At 54.7% G+C, this 19,990-nt stretch overlaps 3 protein-coding genes across 7 annotated transcripts; all 3 read right to left on the minus strand.

The window, feature by feature from the left end:
* Nucleotides 1–36: 36 nt before the first annotated feature.
* ETFB (electron transfer flavoprotein subunit beta) lies at nt 37–10,456 on the minus strand. Of its 2 annotated transcripts, XM_028530300.2 has the most exons (7): nt 10,302–10,413; nt 9,758–10,053; nt 5,913–6,071; nt 5,556–5,714; nt 3,312–3,374; nt 955–1,113; nt 37–245 (listed from the first exon to the last, which is right to left on the minus strand). In XM_028530300.2, the coding sequence occupies exons 2-7, from the start codon at nt 9,902–9,904 to the stop codon at nt 75–77; spliced, it is 858 nt and encodes a 285-aa protein (XP_028386101.1). In that variant the 5' UTR covers nt 9,905–10,053; nt 10,302–10,413; the 3' UTR covers nt 37–74. The 2 variants fall into 2 exon arrangements, with proteins under 2 accessions (XP_028386101.1, XP_028386102.1); XM_028530301.2 differs by lacking the exon at nt 9,758–10,053 and having other exon boundaries at nt 10,302–10,456.
* Nucleotides 10,457–11,121: 665 nt separating this feature from the next.
* CLDND2 (claudin domain containing 2) lies at nt 11,122–12,492 on the minus strand. 4 transcript variants are annotated; one of them, XM_028530279.2, is made up of 4 exons: nt 12,318–12,486; nt 11,864–12,001; nt 11,490–11,609; nt 11,122–11,238 (listed from the first exon to the last, which is right to left on the minus strand). In XM_028530279.2, the coding sequence occupies exons 1-4, from the start codon at nt 12,484–12,486 to the stop codon at nt 11,165–11,167; spliced, it is 501 nt and encodes a 166-aa protein (XP_028386080.1). In that variant the 3' UTR covers nt 11,122–11,164. The 4 variants fall into 4 exon arrangements, 1 of the variants encoding a protein (XP_028386080.1); XR_003685715.2 differs by having other exon boundaries at nt 11,490–12,492; XR_004900282.1 differs by lacking the exons at nt 11,864–12,001; nt 12,318–12,486 and having other exon boundaries at nt 11,129–11,346; nt 11,490–11,582.
* A 2,125-nt stretch (nt 12,493–14,617) lies between these two features.
* Nucleotides 14,618–15,888, minus strand: NKG7 (natural killer cell granule protein 7). The gene is made up of 5 exons (XM_028530507.2): nt 15,739–15,888; nt 15,360–15,627; nt 15,129–15,275; nt 14,910–15,044; nt 14,618–14,818 (listed from the first exon to the last, which is right to left on the minus strand). Exons 2-5 carry the CDS (start codon nt 15,514–15,516, stop codon nt 14,760–14,762), a joined length of 498 nt encoding a protein of 165 aa, XP_028386308.1. The 5' UTR covers nt 15,517–15,627; nt 15,739–15,888; the 3' UTR covers nt 14,618–14,759.
* Between the last annotated feature and the right edge of the window lie 4,102 nt (nt 15,889–19,990).

Raw genomic sequence — 19,990 nt, forward strand, 5'->3', positions numbered from 1 at the left:
TGTGTTTGCGGAATGAAGTAACAGAGACAGACGTCAAGAGTCATAGTTTTATTGTCAAGTTTCATGGAAGTGGCTCAAATCCGCCCGATCTCCCTCAGCTTGGCCACCAGGTCTTCTGTGGTCTCCACCTTGACACCAGCCGTGCGCTGGGGTGGGTCCTCCACACTAATCACAGAGATCTTAGAGGTCAGGTCCACACCCAGGTCCCCGGCCTTGAGCACCTCGATCTTCTTCTTCTTGGCTTTCTGCATACAGGAGGCCACACTTCACAAAGGCGCCAAATCCCCTGCTCACAGTCCTGCAGCCCCCATGGGTGCCACATTTGCTGGATGATTCCCACTGGCTAAACCCTTCTAGACCTCCCCACTGGCCAGAACACATGTGACCTCTTACAGGGCCACACCTGGTGTAGACGATTCCTGTGGGCTGGGAGGTCCTGGGAAGGCCTCCCATGGCACGAGTCCTCCTTTAGTACACAGCCTTGGGAAGCCCTTCACTGGCCAGAATGAACTGGCCAACTCATCCTCTGGCAGTAAAACTCTTTAGACTTTTGGCCAAAATCACCCATTAAGTTCACCCTATTGGCTGAGATGACCCACTGAACTCTCTCTCCTGGCTGAGATGACCAATAAATCCTCTTCATTTAGCTAGGATTACAGAATGAACTGTTCCTGTTGGCTGCTATCACAGGGGAAACCATTTTTATTGCCTGATGAAGCCTTTCTATTGGCTGAGACAAACAACCCTCCCTGTTAGCCAAAATAGCCCCCAGGAGCTCTTGTTATTGGCACAAATGACCCTGAACCCTCTGTTAACCAGGATGACCAGTAATCCCTTCCTTTGGAGGAGATGTCCCTTAGATCCTGCCTGTCCCATTTGACCACCAGGGAGGCACAGGGCCTGTAGCCGTCACCCACTCCCAGGCCTCCAGTGACCTGTCTGCCAGGCGCTCACCATGATGTTTGGCAACGTGGCATATCGGGGCTCATTGAGCCGCAGGTCGGCAGTCACCACAGCGGGCAGCTTCAGGCGCACGGTCTCCAGGCCCCCATCAATCTCCCGCTCCACTTTCAACTTGTCCCCTTCCAGCGTCAACTGGGAGGCGAAGGTGCCCTGGGGAGGGACAGCGTGAGGGGAGCAGGCAGGTTAATTCAGGGCCAACCTGGGGCAGTCCTCCGCAGGCCACTCCCCTGAGCACACGCACAGAGCTGCGGATGAATGAGGACAGAAGAGGGAGAATCCTGCAAGGTGACTTATAACATCAAGTTCAATAATGGGGGGAAGCCATAGAAAGGCCCTCAAAAATCCAGGGGAGGGTGTCTTTACTTTCACTGGAAGCCAAGGTGTAGGTCCTAACACCCTGAACCCGCCAGTGGGTCTCCCTTCGTTAACAATAATGAGCACACATTGAAAACTGGGTGCCATCGGAAGTAATTTAAATGAATTCAGCCATCAGATCCTCATAGGAACTTTAGAGGGAAGTGTTATTATTCCCATGTTACAGATAAGGAAAACTGAGCCAGAGAGAGGCTCAAAGACATTCCTCCTGCCACCTGTAGCTGGCAAATCCAAAACTGTCACCTATGCACCATTCTGTCCCCAGGAGTTGCCTTCAAGGCCCCTCTGCTGGGCTGACAACACCTTGTATGCTCACCTCTATCCTGAAAACCTCCCCTGGGGCCCCATCTTCTTGGGTCCATGCCCATCCTCCAGCCAAGGTCCCTCCGCCCCTCAGCCCTTATTCAGCATTTCCTGACCCCCACACTGTCCCACCTGTTCTCTCCCCTCACGAAATCTTTCAGGTCTTGGTTGGAATGTCCCATTATCCTCACGGGTCTCTTTCGAGTGCCCGTGAGCCCAGCTCTGGGGGTATACCGTGAACACGACCAGCGAGGCCCCACCCGGCTTCAGTGGGCACCTATCCTGGCCGCCCATACCCAAGTGAACGCACAGTCACCACTGGTCTCGAGAGGATTCTGAGGGCGTGGAACACGGCTAGTATGATTGAGGGAGGGTGGGTTTTTTTCCTCTTATCTAGTTATTTTAAATTTAAAACCCAAGAGGTGAGATACATTATGAGGATCCTGGTGATGACTTCATGGATGTGTACATGTTAAGAGTTTGCCAAACTGTACACTTTAAATATTAAATATTTAAATATTTTAATAAATATTAAAGGTTTTTGTAGGCCAGTTGTATCTCAACCAAGCTGTTTAAAAAAAAAAAAGATACTCAAGGTAGTTGTTAGAAAATATTGAAGTCTGTTTGGGAAACCTTGGGTATATGGATCTACTTTTTCAACTGTGAATTTTAGGAATCTAAATTAAGTATTTCTAATTGAAATGTTATATCCTCTGAATTGAGACGTGCTGTTGATATGAAACACAAACTGGATTTCAAAGATTTCATACAAAAAGATGAAAGAAGGTGGGGGACTGGAGGCTGGGTGGAAAAGGTGAAGGGATTGAGAAACACAGATTGGTGGTTACAAAATATGCACAGGGATGTAAAGTGCAGCACAGAAAATATACTCAGTAATATGGTAATAACTAGGTACAGTGTCAGATGGGTACTTGAAATATCTGGGAAAACACTTTGTAAATTATGTGATTACCTAACCACTCTGCTGCACACCTGAAACTAATACAGAATAATATTGAATATAAACTGTGACTAAAAATAAAATAAATATACAGAAATGGAAAAAGATTTTAAAAAACAATGCAAAGTAACTCAATTTTTTTAATATTGATTACATGTTGAAACGATATTTAAGATATACTGGGTTAAATAAAATACCATTAAAATTAAGTTTGCTGGTTTCTCTGGGCTTCTGAAACGTGGCTATGAAAAATTTTCTGTGACCTCTGTGGCTTGTGTTTCTGGGGGACTGGCACAGGCTGGGACTGGGGAATCTGGAGCTTGGAGGGGACATGAGTAGCTCACAGAGGGTGGGCAAGGAAGGCCTCCCTGAGGAGGTGACAGCTGAGAGGCCACCGCCTGAAGGAGGGGCTGAAAAGCCCCGAGGTGACCTGAGGGGACCCTGCTCCAGGCCGAGGGAACAGCAGGTGCAAAGGCCCTGAGGTGAGGATGAATTTGGTGTGGGTGAGGAGCAGCAGGGCTGGTGGGGATAGAGCATTGTGAAGGCCCAGACAAGTCCCAGAGTCCTGGCTGGGAGCTCCTTCTTCCTGCCTGCTGGAGTTGCCGTCCTGCTCCATGCCTGCCTCCCCCCAGAAGGGCAGGGGAAAGGGCAAAGGGGTTCTGAGCCCCCAGGCGTGGCCCTGAGCAGGTGCTCCCCATCCCAGCCTCACCTGTGGCCAGTCCAGGAATCCAGCTGTCATCTGCCCTGTCTGGTTACAGTCATCATCAATGGCCTGAGTGGGAAAAGAAAAGAAAAGAAAAGAAAGAGGACTGGGTGACAATGTGGCTTCTCACGCACTGCTGGGGCCTTTGTCTGCAACAGTGGTTGGCAAGCATTTTCTATAATGGGCCAGAGGGCAAATGTCCCATAGGGTCTGCTGCTGCAGTGCATGAGCCGCCACAGACAACACGTGTGTGTCTGTATAAACGAATGGGTGTGGTGATGTCCCAATAAAACTATTTACAAACTGTGGTCTCTGTGGGCCACAGTTTACTGACTTCTGGTCTCACATGATCCCATCCCCTCACGTGGGCCCAGAGACAGGCAGTCCCTCGTCCAGGGGCACAGAGGGCACCCGGCATCCCCAATATCAAATCTGTGCCCTGTCTGAATATTTACAGAAGTCTCCTGTGATCCTGGCCCAGAGGGCCACACTGGGGAACTGAATAAATGGGATCTCAGCTAATGAGAACATTCTGCCCCTGACTCCAGTGATTGGCTCAGGGATGAACACATGAGTCCAGCTAGACCAATGGAGAGTCAGCCCAGGGAGTTTTGCTAGAGCCCCTAGGACAGAGGCTCTTTTTTTTCTGCTGGGGTCACTGGGTTGGTGGGATGTGAGCCTAGAGATGCAGAGAGTGAAGCCACGACAGAGGAACAGAGTATAGAGCACGTATGTGACCTTGGATCAAGTTGTGCCTGAAGCTCTCCTCACCTGAGCTAGTAAGTTCACTTTTTTTTTGATTCTCACCTGAGGATATGTTTATTGATTTGAGACATAGAAGAAGAGGAAAGAGAAACATCAATTGCTTGTCTCCCGTTTGCACCCTGACTGGTAATCGAACCCACAACCTTTTGTATGGGATGACGATCCAACCAATTCAGCCACCTGGCCAGGACTAATAAGTTCACTTTTCTTTAAACCAGTGTGAGCTGTGACTCTGCCACCTACAACAAAGAGCATCCTGACCAGTACCCCCAGCATCTCCCCAGCAGGAGGCCCAGGCCCCAGGAACTGGCCCTTGACAACCAGGATAAGCAGGACGTCAGAGTCTGAGACCCACCAGCAAACGCAGGAAGCTTCTACAGGCCTTGCCACCAGCACCTGTTACCTGGGGAGCCAGTGTGACACCTGTGCCTGCCCAGCCCCACCTACACCATGTTGGCCTCCTCTCTGGCAAGAGCCTCTGCTTCAGTTTCCACATTTGTACTCTGACTCCCCTGCTGTCATCTCTGCTTTCTGCTGCCTGACGTGGGCTGACACCCAGTGACCCAGGTGGACCCATCAGTCCCCCTGCCCCCAGGGGGCTGAGCCAGCCATGTAGAATCTCTCCCTGCTGGAGCCCCAACTCCATCCCTGAGTCTCCCATGCATCTCTGCACCCGACTCACCTCAGTCTCTGACCTTCCTTCTCAGCCTCCCTCCCTGCCTCATGACCTCCCTGTCCATCTCTGGGCTGTCTGAGGCTCTTCCGCTGGCCCTCCTCTGCCCTCCTCCTGGGTGACGCCACCAGGTAGGCCTCCAGGGCCTCCTGAAGGAATGGACAAGCCAGAGCATGCACCTGCCTTGGCTGGGGGTGCCCCATGCCCCAGCCTCCTCCCTAAACAAACTTCTGGCTTCCAGTCTCTCCCCTTCCAGTCCATTCCTCAGGGGGGTCTCTCTGCACCCACAGCTGATCCCATCGCTTCTGGGCTCCCAGAGCCCCCACAGCTCCTGAGTGCCCTCCAAATGCCTCAGATCTCTGTTCAACTCCAGGCCTCGGTCAGAACCCATGTGGATGTCCCCACCCCCACCCGTCCCCCGTGCCTCCAAGCAATCCTGGACTCTGGCACTGTCCCCACCTCCTCCCACCCCCTCACTCTGTTGGGTTAAGCTCTGTCCCTCCTACAGCACCTGTCTCTGCTCTGTCCCCTCGGCCTGGGCCCAGGCCTCCTTTCCCCCCATATGGACGGTCATCATGGCCTCTGGGTGTCAATCACCTGACAGGGCCCCAAGGGGACTTTCTGAAGCCCATGGTGACCATGCCCTTCCTGCTCAAACTCTCCACAGGCACAGCAAAGTCCCAAGCTGCTCAGCCTAGGATGTGTGAACCTGAGCCTGAGTCACGGGCCTCTCACTGCACTCCCTCCACACTCCCAGGCAGGGATGGCCTGGGAGGGGCAGATGGAGGGGTGGGAGGGGCAGGCACACCCACCTGCTTGCCCAGCAGGACCAGGTTCACCTTCTCCTTCTCTGCCAGCTTGGCCAGCACCCGGGCCACCTGCAGGGGACCCAGGCGGTCTGCCTCTGCAGCTGACACTTCCACGTGGATGCCTCGGTCTGCGCCCATGGCCAGGGCAGTGCGGATGGTCTCCTGTCAAGGAGAGCAGGGGTTTGCTTGGCTTCTAGCCCAAAGGGGATCTAGGATCCTGGTTCCCAGCCCCTCCTCCCTCAGACCCAGGGGTCCAGGACCCCAACCCCTTCCCCCTCAGACCCAGGAGGAGTCCAAGACCTCAGCCCCTCCTTCAGACCCAAAACTCCAGGCTGAGCACCCCTCTGGGCCCCAGGATACCTGGCACTGGGAGGGCCCGCAGCTGACAGCAATGACCTCCTTCACCAGCTTCTTCTCTTTGAGCCGCACGGCCTCCTCCACGGCGATCTCGCAGAAGGGGTTCATGGAGTGCTTCACTCCATCTGTGACCACACCCGTCTTGTCTGGTTTCACCCGGATCTGCCCAGCCAGGAGGGGAAGGGACAGGGTCAGGGGTCACGCCTGCAGCACCAACCTTCACACAGGCTAGATGGGGACAACAGGGGCCTGGTCCAGGGTCCCATGGCTCCAGGGACAGAGCTGGACTAGAATTCGCCGGCTGGCAGAGGGTGGCCCTCTCACCCTCTCATTCAGACAGTCCCTGGGCACCAGGGACATTTGACATGCTTGTCCCTACTCCGTCCACCGCTGCTCCTCAGGCCTGAAAGAGTGTTTTGCAAAGTTTTGTTGCATCACCCCAGTGAGAGATGCATTTGATGATATCCCCAAATGCATTATGAACACCCACATTAGGGCTGCAAGTGCTGTATATGCACCATCTCATTTAATCAGCAACAGCCCAGGAGGCTGGTGACTGCCATTACCATCCTTGTTTGACATACGGGGCAAATGAGGCACAGACAGACCAAGCACCTTGCCCAAGGTCACACAGCCAGGAAGGGGCGGGACTGGAGTCGAACCCCAAGTCTGTCTTGGGAACCACGAGCGTCCCCAGGGTGCCAGGCGAACCCACCCAGAGGCAGGGGAGTCGGTCCCCCTATTCCTTGCCCCCACTAGATCCAAGTGGGTTTTTATCAAGTGATTTCCCAAGGGCTCTTCCCGAGCCCTTGACCCAGATCAAGGACTTCTGTTCTGTCCCTGTTCTATCAAGCAAGTCACTGGGTGTGTTCTGGGGCTCCAGGCAGGGAACAGAGTGACCAGGACCCAGAGCCAGCAGGACAGCCCATGCCAGGTGGGAGACAGTGGCCAGCAAGCAGTGACAGCAACAAAAGGCTCAGGCAGCGGTCTATGCTCTGAGACCCTTCCACTGGACACCTCGAGTGGGGGAGGGCAGATGAAGAAGATGGACGTGCCCAAGAAGATGACCTGTGACCCGAGGGAGGAGGAGGGGCAAGGAGATAGAGGCAAAGCCATATGCTCCCAGAACTGAGAGAAGGCCTGGCTGGTCGGGGTTCAGCTCAGGGCCAGAAACAGGTTTTTGGGGGGCCCCAAAATTTCCATTCTTTGGAAGGTCCCTTTTAAGAAAATAAGTAGTTAGTCACAAAGACAAAATTGCTATGGCCTCTCCTTGGGCCTTGAAAGCCTCATCGGCCTCATGGAAAATGTATCATTAGCCAAAAGTGGGTATTCCTGGGTTGTCAAGCGCCTATTAATACACTAGACACACAGACACACACAGACACCCAGAGACAGAAACACACACACACACACACACACACACACACACACACATACATTAAGCAGAACATTTGTTTTGAATAAATGAGTAAATAAACTCTCATTATTATTACAAGCAATCATAACAATATGCACTGAGTATCAGCCAACACTTACTGTGTGCCAGGCACTGTTTTTAGAGCTTATTTGTCTTCACTACAACCCAATAAGGGGAGTACTATCATTATCTCCATTGTAAGAGGAGGACGATGAGGCTCAGAGTGGCTAAGTGACTCTCCCAAGGTCACACAGCGAGTAGACCTGGGCAGCTGGGCTGGGAGTCCACACTTGGAACCATGCTAGCGGTGCACCTGCTGTCTCAGGTGGCAGTGACCACATCATTCAGACGCCCCTCCCCATCCCAGAGCTCAGATTCTGGAAGCAGAGACAGTCACTAAAGCCAGACACCAGGAAATGACATCATGGGTTCCAAAGGGATCCCAGTGTGGGGGAAAATTCAGCAAGGAAGCAGACAGGGACCGCAGGGCTGAGGTTTTAAGTAGGTGACCAGGGAAAGCCTCACAGAGAAGGTGATGACATTTGAGCAAAGACTGGAAGGAGGGAAGGGGTGTTGGGAACATAGAGGTGGGTCAGAGCTGGCACACCCCAAAAGGAACTGGAGAAGCGAGGGAGGGTGATAACTGGGTACACAGAGGACCCCAATTCAGTGTGGGAGGGCTGAAAACGAAAAGCCCAGTCCTGCAGGAGCACCTAAGGACACATCCACATAGCCTGACCTGAGGAGGCAGAATGGGGGGCTTCCTGGAGGAGGGTATGCCAGAGAATCACTAAACTCTGATTACATACCAGTCGGAGTTAAGCAGGACAAGGGAGGGGTGAGATGTAGAGGTTGCAGGGTGAGGTGGGAAGGGGGCCAGGCAGAAGGTCCAGCAGGGACAAAGGCCCAAGGCATGGAGCGGCCTGGTCTTTTGGGGAAAGCACAGCAGGTTGGAACTATGGAAGCACAGAGGGCGAGGGAGGGACAGGGGGATGTGGTAGGCAGAACAGGGGACCCGGCCTGAACCTCAAAGGGCCTTGAACACAGAGCTGAGGGTTGGGACCTTGTCCTGAGAATGCGGGCCACTGGAGGGGCAGGGCAGCTCCAGGTGCAAGGAGAGTCCTAACGCTGAGAGCCGGGAAGGAAACCAGGGTGAGGGTCCAGCAGGGAGATGAGGCCTGAACTGCTGAGGCTGTGAGGATGGAGAAGAGGGAATAGGGTAGGGAGACAGAGAGGGCAGGTGGGCCCGGCTGAGAGCCGATGGACTGTGGGAAGTGAGGGGTGGGTCTAGCCCAGTGATTAGGTCATTGCCAGGGTCTGAATCATTTATTTCTTCAGAAAGGGACACATCAACAGACACATCCATGGAGACAGGATGCAATGGAGGGGGCCCTGGGGCACTGTGGGTGGGGCACAAAGCACCCACACTTTGGAAAAGCTTGCGAGCTGATATCAGCATGCTCCACTTTTCCTCTCATGGAACACACACAGAGAAGGCACCCACATGCGGGGGCCCTGGCTGGTGATGCTGGGACCCAGAGCTGAGTGAACCCCATAAGCCTTCCTGGTGGGGGAGACAAATGTGACCCCAGATGTCTCAGGCCAGGGACCCAGGCTGGGGCTGGATCAGGGCTGAGAGAGGCCCAGGGGGCTACGGAGCCCAAAGGAACAGTCAGAGGTGGGAGGAGCCCAGGAGAATGGGGTCCCAGAACCCCAAGAGGAGCATGTTTCAAAAAGCCTGGAGGCAGCAAAGGCTGGATGTGGAGCGGCTGTGGAGTGGGATGGGGGCAGGGGTGGGGCACAGACTGGAGCAGGTTTCAGTGCTGCCTGTCGCTGCCTATTGGATGACATGGCAAGTAACAGAGCCTTCGTGGGCCTCAGTTTCCTCACCTGTCCAACAGGATTAGTAAATCTAGAGAATATTGAAATGACTGAATGGATGAATCTCAGCCAAGGACTTAGAACACTGCCTGATGAACAATTAAGTACCCACCAAACGTGAGCTGTTATGATTACTGAAGTTTTCATGGCAAGGCCTGCCTCGTGGGCCCTTCTCTCCATCACATACTTCAGCCTGGCAGGGGCCTCACTTCACCCACCCAGAGGCCTCCAGCATGCCGGGTCCTGTGTGGGACAATGCTGGAGACACAGAGGCAGGGTCCCAGTATGATGGGGTGGAGAGGGAGAGATAAGGATGGGCAGTCACCCCCTTGTCTGGTTTAGGGCAAGTACGGAGAGAAAGTGGACTGGGGAGTGTTGTCTGATTTACCTCTGTCCACACCAGCTTCTCCCTGGAGACAAGCCAGGCTCTCAGAGAGGTCCCCAAACAGTCTCATGGAGGATGTGAGCCACCCCAAAGACTCAGCAGACTGGCTTCCATCGCTAGCAAACACTTTTCCCCTCCCTTCCTAGCTCGAGCCTCTTCACTCACCCTGTAGCTTTGGAGGGTGGAACGGAGCTCCTGGGTTCCCCCAGCACCCTGTCTGAGCTCCATTATAGCACGTTTCCTGTACTGTAAGAGTCGATGGAGTTTGCAATGCAGCCTAGTGGGCGAAAGCATGGCTTGTGTGCAAAGCATTCTCTGGGGTGCGGACTCAGACGGACCTGGACAGCAATCTCCTCTCTGCCCCTTCCGGTCAGTGACCTTTCTGTGCCTCAGTTTCTCCGTGTGTTAAATAGGGAACATGACTCCTCCAGCACGTTAAGAAATAGCGACGGCAACTCGCCCTGCACGCAATTATTAAGACAGTGAGTTCAGAACCGGGGAAAAGGAAACGGGGTCATAACCCCCGAGGGGCGTTCGGAGGTCAGAACCTCAGTCCTTGATCTTTGCCGGGAGGTGCGACTTTGACGTTCGGGGAGGAGAGCGGCGGAGATCAGAGGTTACGCGAAGACCCCCCATACTGGGTGCGCTCGCGATCCCGGAAGCACACGGCCGCGGGGCACAGGGATATGGGAGAGGGGAGCCCGGTCACCTTCACGGCGAAGTCGATGACCCTCTTGACTGCCACGAGCGCGCGCAGCTCCGCCATCTTCCAGCCTCAGCCACCTGCCCGGTCAGGCCTCACCCTCCGCCTCCGGGTCCTGACGCCCTGCCCCGTTTTCTTTTGCGCCTGCGCCCGGGCCTCCAGCCAGTCAGTCTCTACGGTGCCCGCCTCCGCCCCGACGAGGGGCCAATCGAGAGGCCGGAGTGCGGAGGTGGGTAAGGCGGATGGGGGCCTGTAGGAAACAGATTCTGGAGAGAGAGGTGGGACCCGGCGGGCATGGGACGGTGGCTTAGTGAAGCGGGCGTGGCAGGGAACTAGGGGAAAGGTCGTTCCCCGGAGGGAGGCGCTCTCGGGAGTGGAACTGCTGCCTGACGTCCTAAAATTTTCCAGCGTTCTCAGATCTACCCCCGCCTCTTCCTCGCCTCTCAAAGTCGTAGTGTCCGTGTCCCCACGCCCACCCCGTGCCAATGATGCCCCCGCTTCTGAGTCCTCCCGTGTCTGTCTCCCCGTTTGCTCCATGTCCGTATCCCTACAGCCTTTCCATGTGCCCCTGTCCGCTCCTGACTCCACTCCGCCTTGTCCCCGTTCCCCTCCGCATCCACGTCCTTTGTCCACTCCATATTTGTAACTCCATGCCCGTGTCCCCCAGGCCTTCGCGTCCCCTAGAGCTTCATGTCCTTATGTTCTCTCTGAGCCTCTGTCTACCCCCGTGCCCGAATCTCCGTGCTCTTCAGGGTCATATTTCCACATGTGTCCATGTCTCCCGTGTCCGCGTCCTCACATCCCCCAGAAAGGCAGGCGGAGCCGCGGAGGTCGACCTGTTCCTTTATTCTGCCCCAGGCAGGCTGCTGTCACAAGCACACGGGAAACCCACCGATGGCATCTGTACTCTGCACGATCATGTCCGCCATCAGGAAGCAGAAGCCTGACGGGAGGGGAGAGGAGGACGGGTGGGGGGCGGTGGGTCCTGGGGCGGATGACCGGGAGGGCCTCAGGGCCTGGGGTTTGGGGCTCCAAGGAGTCTCTGCCGGGTCTGTGAAAGTCGGGAGTGGAGTATGGTGAGGGGGTCCCCTGGAGGTCAAAATGGGGTTTGTGGAAGGACGGCCGGGGAGTCTCCGCGGGAGAAGAGGGTCCCCTGGGTAGGCTTCTCCACCCTCTCCCCGCTGTCCACATTACCGGCGAGAATACAGAATGGTAAAGCCAGCCACCCCAAAAAATAGGACCAGGAGAAGAAGACGTCGCTTTTCCACGCATTCTTTACGGTGTAGCCTGTCAAAGCAATCAGCAGCAGCAAGCCTGGCCCCGCCCACCCGCTAGGTAAGCATGGCCGGGAGAGGCTGCACCTAGGCCCCACCCAGAACCCCGCTCCCCGCCCAGACCACGCCCCTTCCGGGCGGCCCCCGCCAGACAAGACCACGCCCATCGCCTGCGGGCCCGCCCTTGACCCCTCCCCTTCCAGCTCCGCCCACCCTTCTTGGTCACCACCTCCTCCCCTCAGCTCACTTCCTGCGGACCCCTGCCCTTTGTCCCGAGGCTTGCTGGTGTCTCACCGCAGAGGAAGAAGATAGCGCTCGTAGTCCGGCCCCGAGAGTCGCCCTCGTGACACACAATCCGCAGCCCCATCACCAGGCCCACGATGCTGGAGCCCGCCGCCAGCACCATGCATGCCCGGGTCACCGCCAGCATGGCTGGGGAGAGCCGGCTGCCTCAGCCCCGCGCAGACGCCCTGCCTGACCACCGCCCCCACCAGCCGGTACCGGCTGGCCGCAGAGTCAGGGGTTTGGATAGGGACTTGAAAGTCGTCCTGAGGGCTTGTCGTGTTCGTGGTGGCTTCGATCACGGAGGGGCAGCTGGATCTGAGACCGTCGTGGAAGGGATTGAACGCCCCCTCCCCCCCCCCTCCCCCGCAGGATGTTCCCAGTTGTGTCAGGGGAGGGTGGACAGCTGTGGTCAGTTCTGGGTCTGTGTAGTGGGGGTTTGACATCTGGTTGGGCTGGGCCTCACTCTGGCAGGGGTTGTTAGAGCAGATGCCACCGTTACAATCCTGCCACAGGCCGCTGTGTCCCCCTGGGAAGCGGATCCAGTAGTTGGTGGCAGTGGAGAGAAGCATGAAGATGTTGGCCAAGAAACCCAGTAGGGTGCCACCGCTCTGAAGGCTCCGCTTCACCCCCATGCCGGGAGGCTGCTGCGGGGGAGGGGGGCCCACACACACATGACTGGCCACCACCCCTCCTGCCCCCAGGCCCCTCTCCAAGTTCCAAGAACCTCTCCCATATGTCCCTCCATATCACAGCTGGCTATCTTAGCACTCCTGCCTGGGGCTGCTACTTCTGGGGACCTGGAAGCACCCCCTCAGTTCCTCCGACTGTGGCTCCATCCCTCAACAACCATGCCTGGGGACTTTGAGGCCTCCCTCCCCTCCAGGAGTCACTGCTTAGGAACCTCCCTACCTTCCAGAGACCTCCATCCCCCCAGTGGAATGCCCCTTTGGCCCGTCCAGTGTGTTCCCCACTCTCCACGCCCACATATCCACCTAAGTGACTTACAGCCTGCTCCCAGGACTTCTTAGAGGCAGATCTCAGAAGGGTGGGGGAAGGGGGACTGGGTCAGTCTCTGTGAGGCAGCAGGAGTTCCAGAACCCCCTCTCCCAGCAGCCATTTAAAGAGATAACCACACACACACACACACACACACACAGAGGCATCTCTCCCAGCAAAGTGACAGCTCAGAGTCAAGTGGCAGGTCTGGGGAGAGCCTGAGGGCCATGACATGGTAGACTATGTCCTTCTAAAAACCTCTCTGCCCTTGACCCCATAAGCACTCCTGGTCCCTGGCTTTGACCATGCTTCCCAAGTGCCCACACAGGCTCCTGCCCCTCCTGCTCCCTGCATCCCATACCTGCCACTGGGTGAGCTTCCTCATTCCCACAGTTCCAGGGACCATGAGGCTCTGAAAGCATCTCAAACTCCATCTCTGGCCCTGGTCTCTCTCCCGAGCCTTAGACCGGAGTCCTTACCTGCTCCTGGCTGTCTCCCAGACCCCTGGCACACAGTTACCTCCCACCTGAGCTCAGTATCTCCCACCAAACAAGGATAGCCCCACCATCCCACCCCTGGGCACTATCCTTGCACCTTTCCTGCCCCTCACCCCACAAAGCCCTTGTACCCCAAGCCTGGTTTTTCCTGCTCCCTGAATCTGGCTCCTTCCCTCCTATCCACCTCATGCCCTGTTCCCAGTCAGGCCTTGTACTGACTTCTGTTTCACCTGTTGCATCACCAACCGCCTGTCTCCCTTTCAGCCTCTTGGGTGCTCCAGACAGGGCTTGCTGGCCCCAGGACACTGTCCCTCCCCTGCTTGCATCCTGGCTCCCTAATCCCCTCAGGAGAGAGTCAGTTATGGCGTTAGGGGTCCTGGCTCCCAACCACCACTCCATTCTCATTTTCTCCCTCCCACTCCCACATTGCACATCCCGGCTACGAAGCACTGTTTACCCTCTGGACACTTCCAGCCTTTTCATGCCTCCACCTTGGAGTTCTTCTGCCTGGATTACCTTCCCTTGGCCCTTAAGAAGTCCCTAAACAGCCCTGGCTGGTGTGGCTCAGTGGATTGAGTGCCAGCTTGTGAACCAAAGGGTCACTGGTTGGATTCCCAGTCAGGGCACAGACCTGGGTTGCAGGCCAGGTCCCCAGTGCAGGGTGCAGGGGCCGAGAGAGGCAACCACACACTAATGATTCTCTCTCTCTCTTCCTCCCTTCCCCTCTCTCTGAAAATGAAATACAATTTTTTAAAAACACCCTCTTCCCCAGAAAGCTCACGTCCACCTTCCCCCACAACATGACCACCCTTTGTCCCACGCCCTGACAGTAACCTGTATTAACCCACCCCACCCACCACTGGACTTGTAGCCCTGTGAGGCCCAGCAAAAAGGATGCACTTGGGAAAAGCCAGCAGGACAGAGTGAATTAATGGAATGAGCAAGGAGAACTAGAGCACAGGCAAAGCAGAGCACAGGTGAGGGACACAGAGGGAGTGAGAAGGAAAGTGCTAAAACATGAAAGGCACAGGGAAGAAAAGAGAAAGAAGAGAAATGGAAACAGAAGTCGAAGGAAGGAGAACAACCAGGTCCAGAGAAGGGGACAAGAGAATATAGGGCACTGACCAAGTCCACCCTGGCCTTTCTCACTCTGGGCGGGAGTCCCCTGAGAACACATGGAGGTTTCTGACTCTTCTGGGTGCCCACTGTCACCCACCATAGAGCTAGTGTGCCATCAGTTTGTGTCATGGGTAAATGAATCTCAGAATAATCAGATTCCAGCAATCTGTTTTTGAATGAATGAAGACACAAACCAAGGGGCTATGGAAGGGCTGGCGGGGAGGGCCGAGGGAGGGCCAGGGGATCCTGTGGTTCCTGACGATGCCTTCATACACGCTGTCTTCACCTGCAGCTCACAGGGACTCGTAGTTGGGCCGAGGGGCCTGGCAGTGGGCAACCAGACTCAGGCCACCTGGAATGGCAGAGGGAGGTTAGTACTTGCTCCCACCCTGCTCCCTCAGAGCCCCCAGTTGGCCCTCCCAAGCTCCCAGGGCAACAGTTACCTGTAGTGAGAAAAAGGGGAACTGAAATCCAGCCCAGGTAGAAGGACCAGCCGAACAAGGACTGGACCTGGGAGTCTCTAGGTTGGTTCCACCGCTCACTGGTATAGACCGCCATGGCCACCACCATGGAGAGGGCTGGGACAAGAGACAAAAAGACTGCTCAGCCGCTCTGTGGGAACTCACAGTCCCCAATGCCCATGGGCAGCCCGGAGTCCTCACCTGCGATGAAGGCTGTGATGGAAGAAACCAGGGGGCCTTGGCCTGGGGCAGACAGCGAGGGGATGCAGGACAGGACCAGAAAGCCCACAGATGCCAGGCCGCACAGGGCAGCCAGGATGTTGAAGGTCTGCGTCACACGGATGTAGCCTGCTCAGACAGGGGACCGCTGAGGGCCTGTTCCCTCTAGCTCTTCTCCCGACCCCCCAGACAGGAGAAACCACTCCCTATTACCTGCTACGGAGTGCTGATCCCCCTCTGGCCAGAGGCCGGAGTGAGATGAGTAGTTGGGCCCATGGGCCACAAACCAGAAATCTGTGCTCACAGCAACGAGGACAGATGTCAGGGCCAGGGAGCCAGCCAGCAGGGCCAGGGACCGACAGGGCTCCATGGGGGTGAGCGCTGGGTTTCTGGGTCCTGAGGAATGAGGAAGCTGGTGGTCCAGACTGGGTCTCTGAGAGAAGAGGCTGTGCCCCCTGACTCCTGGGGCCTCTCTGAGCTGCTAGAAAAAAAAGAAAGAAGAAGAAGAAGAAGAAGAAGAAGCAGCCAGCAAGCAATACAGGCAACTGGAGGGGCCTGTGCTCCTTGAGAGCAGGCTGGTTCTGTGTTTCACCTTTTCAGTTCCCGGCAACCACTCTGTTACACACCCTCCCTTCCTCGGCTGTACTGATAGCTTCTCCGCTTCCTGAGGTCCTGGTTGTGTGAGGGGAAGGGTGTCATCATCACCAGTGGTTTGGTCGGTGGTTCAGAACACGCCTCTTTAGCTCAGGTTCTATACCTCCCCCCCTCCCCAGAGCCCTCAACACCCAAGGGGGCTTCCTGGAAGAGATGAGAGAGAGGCTTCAGAGCTCAGACGTGGAGGTGACAAATGAGGCCAGGGTGTAAATTAAGCGTGAGGAGGGATGTGGCCAGAAGGGACAGTTGGGCATGTGTTATGTTTTCTTGTGGGTGTTGCAACCTTCCGGTCCAGGAGAGCAGAGCCCTTGCTCTAGGGTCCCCACAAAAGGAGGGGGCCGGAGGCCATGGTGCCTGGGCTGGGGCTGAAGGAGAAATGATCTGCAGGCGTGGACACCAGGTCCTGAGGGAGGAAGGGGTGGGTGGAGCCCGGTGACAGGCTCAGACTCCTGGAGCCCTGCTTGGAGCTTATGCTCAAGGCAGGCAAACTGTGGAGAATCACAATTCTAAAAGTCTGTGGAGGGAAAGACACACCCACATCCTCCTCTATAAATGAGCTCACAGACAGCTCTGCTCTGAGCATGGCTGGCTTTATCACCAGGACCACAGTAGCTGGTGGGGGGCTTCTTCCTCCCACACCAGCATCAGCGCCTCACCTGTGAGCAGGTATAAGGTGAAAGTGCCACAGCCCAGGCAGAAGGCCCAGGCAAACTTGACCCCTGTGAACCTGGAATGGCCCTGAAGAGGACCTCCGTTGTGAAGACAAACTGAGCCAGCAGTCCCAAGACCGCTGGAGAAGGAAGAACCAGTGACCCAGCAGGCCAGTTCTCTTCCTTTATGGGAGAGGCCCCCATCCTCCACCCAAACCTTCACCAGTGAGGTAACCGGACATTCCTGAGGACATGGCCTCAAGGACAGGCTCTCAGAGATGGAGCCAGGTCATGAGCAGTAGGGTCACCAACACAAAAGTGGCTGTGGACATGGCTCCGGTGAGGAGCAGGTGAACAGGCTTCAGGAAGTCTGGGCCATGGGCATGTGGTTAGGGGGAAAGTGAGGGCACTGAGACCTCTGTGACCTTGACCCCATCCCAAACTCAACCACATCCTCCAGCCCATCCCAATTCCCAACCTAACCCCATTCTAATTTCCAAACCCATCTCTAAACTCAATCCCAGCTCAGTCCATCCATAACCCTATCTCTACCCCATCCATAATCACCTGCCCCAACCCAACTCACCAAGCCAGCCCTAAAACCAATCCCACCCCAACCCAAACACATCCCATCCTTTAATCCCAGCTCCAATCCCTAATTTATCACCATCCCAACCCCCCAACCTAACCTCATTCTTTAAAAAAAAAAAAGAATTATTTTTTTTATTTTTAGAGAGAGAGGAAGGGAGGGAGAAAGAAAAGGAGAGATCCATCAATGTGTTGTTGCCTCTTGAGTGCCCCCTGCTGGGGACCTGGCCTGCAACCCAGGCATATGCCCTGACTGGGAATCCAACCGGCAACCCTTTGGTTTGCAGGCCAGCCCTCAATCCATTGAGCCACACCAGCCAGGGCCTAACCCCATTCTTATTGACAAACCCAACCCCAAACCCAAACCCAAACTCATCCTGAGACTTATCCTTAACCTCATTCCCATCCTGACACCAGATCATTTCCAATCTCAACTCCAGCCCCAGTCCCATACCTACCTCCTTCTTCATGCTTCTCCCCAAACCCTACACATCCAGTCTCAACTCCGCCCCATTTCCTTTTCATCCCACCTCCAGGTTCAAGGCTTTAACCCTGTTTCTCATCTCCTTAAGTCTCACCTCTACCCGTTGACCAAAGAAAGGTGGATCTTGCCTAGTCCTGGGAGGGAACCTCTAAACTCTTGGAATGTCCTGCCTGATAAATGTCTCTGTTTACCTGGAGTCCTTGGGCCATACCAGATAGTTTAGGCTATGAATGTGGTTTGTGGAGAGGTGTGTATTATTTTGGTTTGACCTCTGGAGAAGCTGGAAACTGAATAACTAACGTCATCCTGGTGGGTGCTCCCTGCTCACAAAACAGACGTCCCATGAAAAGCCTGGACACCAGGGTTTGGGTGAGCTTCACCTGTTGGCAGTGCTGAGTGTCGTCACATGCCATTTCTGGGAGAAGTAAGTGCTGCTGCTGGGACGCCTCTGGGGGAGGCAACTGGGAGCTGGTGCCTGGTCCTGCCTGGACGCTGCCCTGGGAGGCTCCCGCCTGTGCTGATGTGAATCTGCACCATTGACTACGAGTGCAACAGTTTTCCTGAGCCCCATGAGTCCTTCTAGCAGCTCATTGAATCTGGGGTGGTCTTGAGGACCCCTGAACTGCAGTGAGTGAAGGGGGATTAAGTGAGAGAGTTACTGGGGGCCAGAATACGTGGCATTTTTGTGTGGCCTTGATAGACTTTAGCTTTTCACCCAAGATCAGAGCCACTGGAGGGCTTCAAACAGGAGCAACGTGATTTTAATAAATTCTCTTCGAGATGCTACGTAAAGAATGAACTGTAGGACTGTAGGGGGTGGAGGGTAAGGGCTGAGCTGGTTAGGAGGGTGCATCAATACACCAGGTGATAAATGAGGGTGGCTTGCATTAGGGTAGAAACTGGTTAAGCAGGACAGGGCCAAACTGCAAACACATTTCTAAAGGAGAGCCAACACTACTGGCTGACGAATCAGATGGGGGATGTAAGAGAGAGAAAACAACAAAGGATGATCCCCACATTTGTGACTTGAGCGGCTGGGTAAAAACGGGAATTGTCATTTGCTGAGATGGGGGAGACCATGGGTGGAGCCATTGTGGGGGGTGAAAGAGACCAGAAACTCAGAGTCAGATATGTGAGGTGTGAGATGCCTCTTCTTGGCGAGGGGAAATGTTGAGTAAGAAGTTAGCGATGTGAGTTTGTGGTTATGACATCATTCTTGCCAGAGTAAGCCCCTATAAATATGATCCCTGGAATAAGCCTCAGTAAATATTTCTATTTAAAGAGGCCTCATTAAAGTGTAATTAGAGAAGGCCTCAATTGCCATTATTATTGAAAGAAGCCTCTATAAACATAGTATTACTATTATTTGAGAAGGCCCCAATAAACATTATTTCCAGGGAGTCAGACTCTATTAATATAACCATGACTAGCATAGGCTGCGATAAACATTCTCATTGTTAGAACCGGCCTGTTAAATAGTCTTACTATTTTATGACCGGCATCAGTAACTCCCAGGGCAGTTGGTATCAGTTTGTTGAGTAAAGTAATGAGTGAATGGAGAGAAAGTCAAGGTCCTGAATGGTGTGCAAAGAAGCAGGTGAAGGAGGTGAAAAGTCAGAGTTTTGGTGTTTGCAGTGGGAGAAGCTCCTTAGGAGGGTAGAGGGGGTTGGGAGAGCCAACTGGAGATGGGGCAGGGCAGTTGGGGAGGGAAGCTGTTTTTTGTGGTGGGGGGGGGGGTGTTTGTTTTTAACCAAGCTTTCTATTTATCCTATTATCCTACTGTGGTGTTGTCATTTACAATAAAAAATGCATATTTGGTTGAGTCCTGATTACAATAGCTCCTAAAGCCCCTGAAATTTCCCAAGTCACAAAAGCCATAAAGGTGTCTTTTGCTATGGAAAGGGTTGACTTCTGTAGCCCACGTAAGGATTGGGGAATATTTGCCAGTGGAGCCAATCGTGTTGGAGAGTTGGAACTTCCAGTCCCAGCCCGTGACCTCTGGGGAGGAGAGAGGAGCTGGAGGTTGAGTTCAATCACCGATGGTCAAAGATTTAATCAATCACAGTTATGTAATGAAACATCCTCAGGGAGCTTCAGGGGTGGTGAACCCTTGACGATTTGGGGAGAATGGCGACTTTGGAGAGAATGAGAAGCTCCAGGTGCTTTCCCACACCTTCCACACCTGGCCCTATGCATCTCTTCCATATGGCCATTCCTGAGTTACATCCTTTTATAAAAAACTGGCAATCTAGTAAGTAATATGTTTTCCTGAGTTCTGTGAGCCACTCTAGCAAGTGAATGGAACCCAAGGAGGGGGTTGTGGGAGCCTCCAATTTATAGCTGTTGGCCAGAAACTCAGGGGACATCCTGGACTAGCAGTTGCCACCAGAAGGGGGGACAGAGGCAGTCTTGTAAGACTGAGCCCTTAACCTGTGGGATCTGATGCTATCTCCAGGTCGATGATGACA

The sequence above is a fragment of the Phyllostomus discolor genome, chromosome 12 (assembly GCF_004126475.2).
Source record: "Phyllostomus discolor isolate MPI-MPIP mPhyDis1 chromosome 12, mPhyDis1.pri.v3, whole genome shotgun sequence".
NCBI classification, from domain to species: domain Eukaryota; kingdom Metazoa; phylum Chordata; class Mammalia; order Chiroptera; family Phyllostomidae; genus Phyllostomus; species Phyllostomus discolor.

Excerpts from the sequence above, each read along its gene's own strand:
- CLDND2 (XM_028530279.2), bottom strand. The coding sequence starts at position 12,486 with ATGGGGGTGAAGCGGAGCCTTCAGAGCGGTGGCACCCTACTGGGTTTC. Across the intron at positions 11,610-11,863 it reads CGCTATCTTCTTCCTCTGCG|GCTTGCTGCTGCTGATTGCT; the intron begins GTGAGACACCAG and ends GGGCGGGGCCAG. Across the intron at positions 11,239-11,489 it reads ACCATTCTGTATTCTCGCCG|GCTTCTGCTTCCTGATGGCG; the intron begins GTAATGTGGACA and ends CCCTCCCGTCAG.
- NKG7 (XM_028530507.2), bottom strand. The coding sequence starts at position 15,516 with ATGGAGCCCTGTCGGTCCCTGGCCCTGCTGGCTGGCTCCCTGGCCCTG. Across the intron at positions 15,276-15,359 it reads GGATCAGCACTCCGTAGCAG|GCTACATCCGTGTGACGCAG; the intron begins GTAATAGGGAGT and ends CTGTCTGAGCAG. Across the intron at positions 15,045-15,128 it reads CATCACAGCCTTCATCGCAG|CCCTCTCCATGGTGGTGGCC; the intron begins GTGAGGACTCCG and ends CTCTTGTCCCAG.
- ETFB (XM_028530300.2), bottom strand. The coding sequence starts at position 9,904 with ATGCTTTGCACACAAGCCATGCTTTCGCCCACTAGGCTGCATTGCAAA. Across the intron at positions 5,715-5,912 it reads GCGGGCCCTCCCAGTGCCAG|GAGACCATCCGCACTGCCCT; the intron begins GTATCCTGGGGC and ends TCTCCTTGACAG. Across the intron at positions 3,375-5,555 it reads TGGTCCTGCTGGGCAAGCAG|GCCATTGATGATGACTGTAA; the intron begins GTGGGTGTGCCT and ends TTTCCCACTCAG.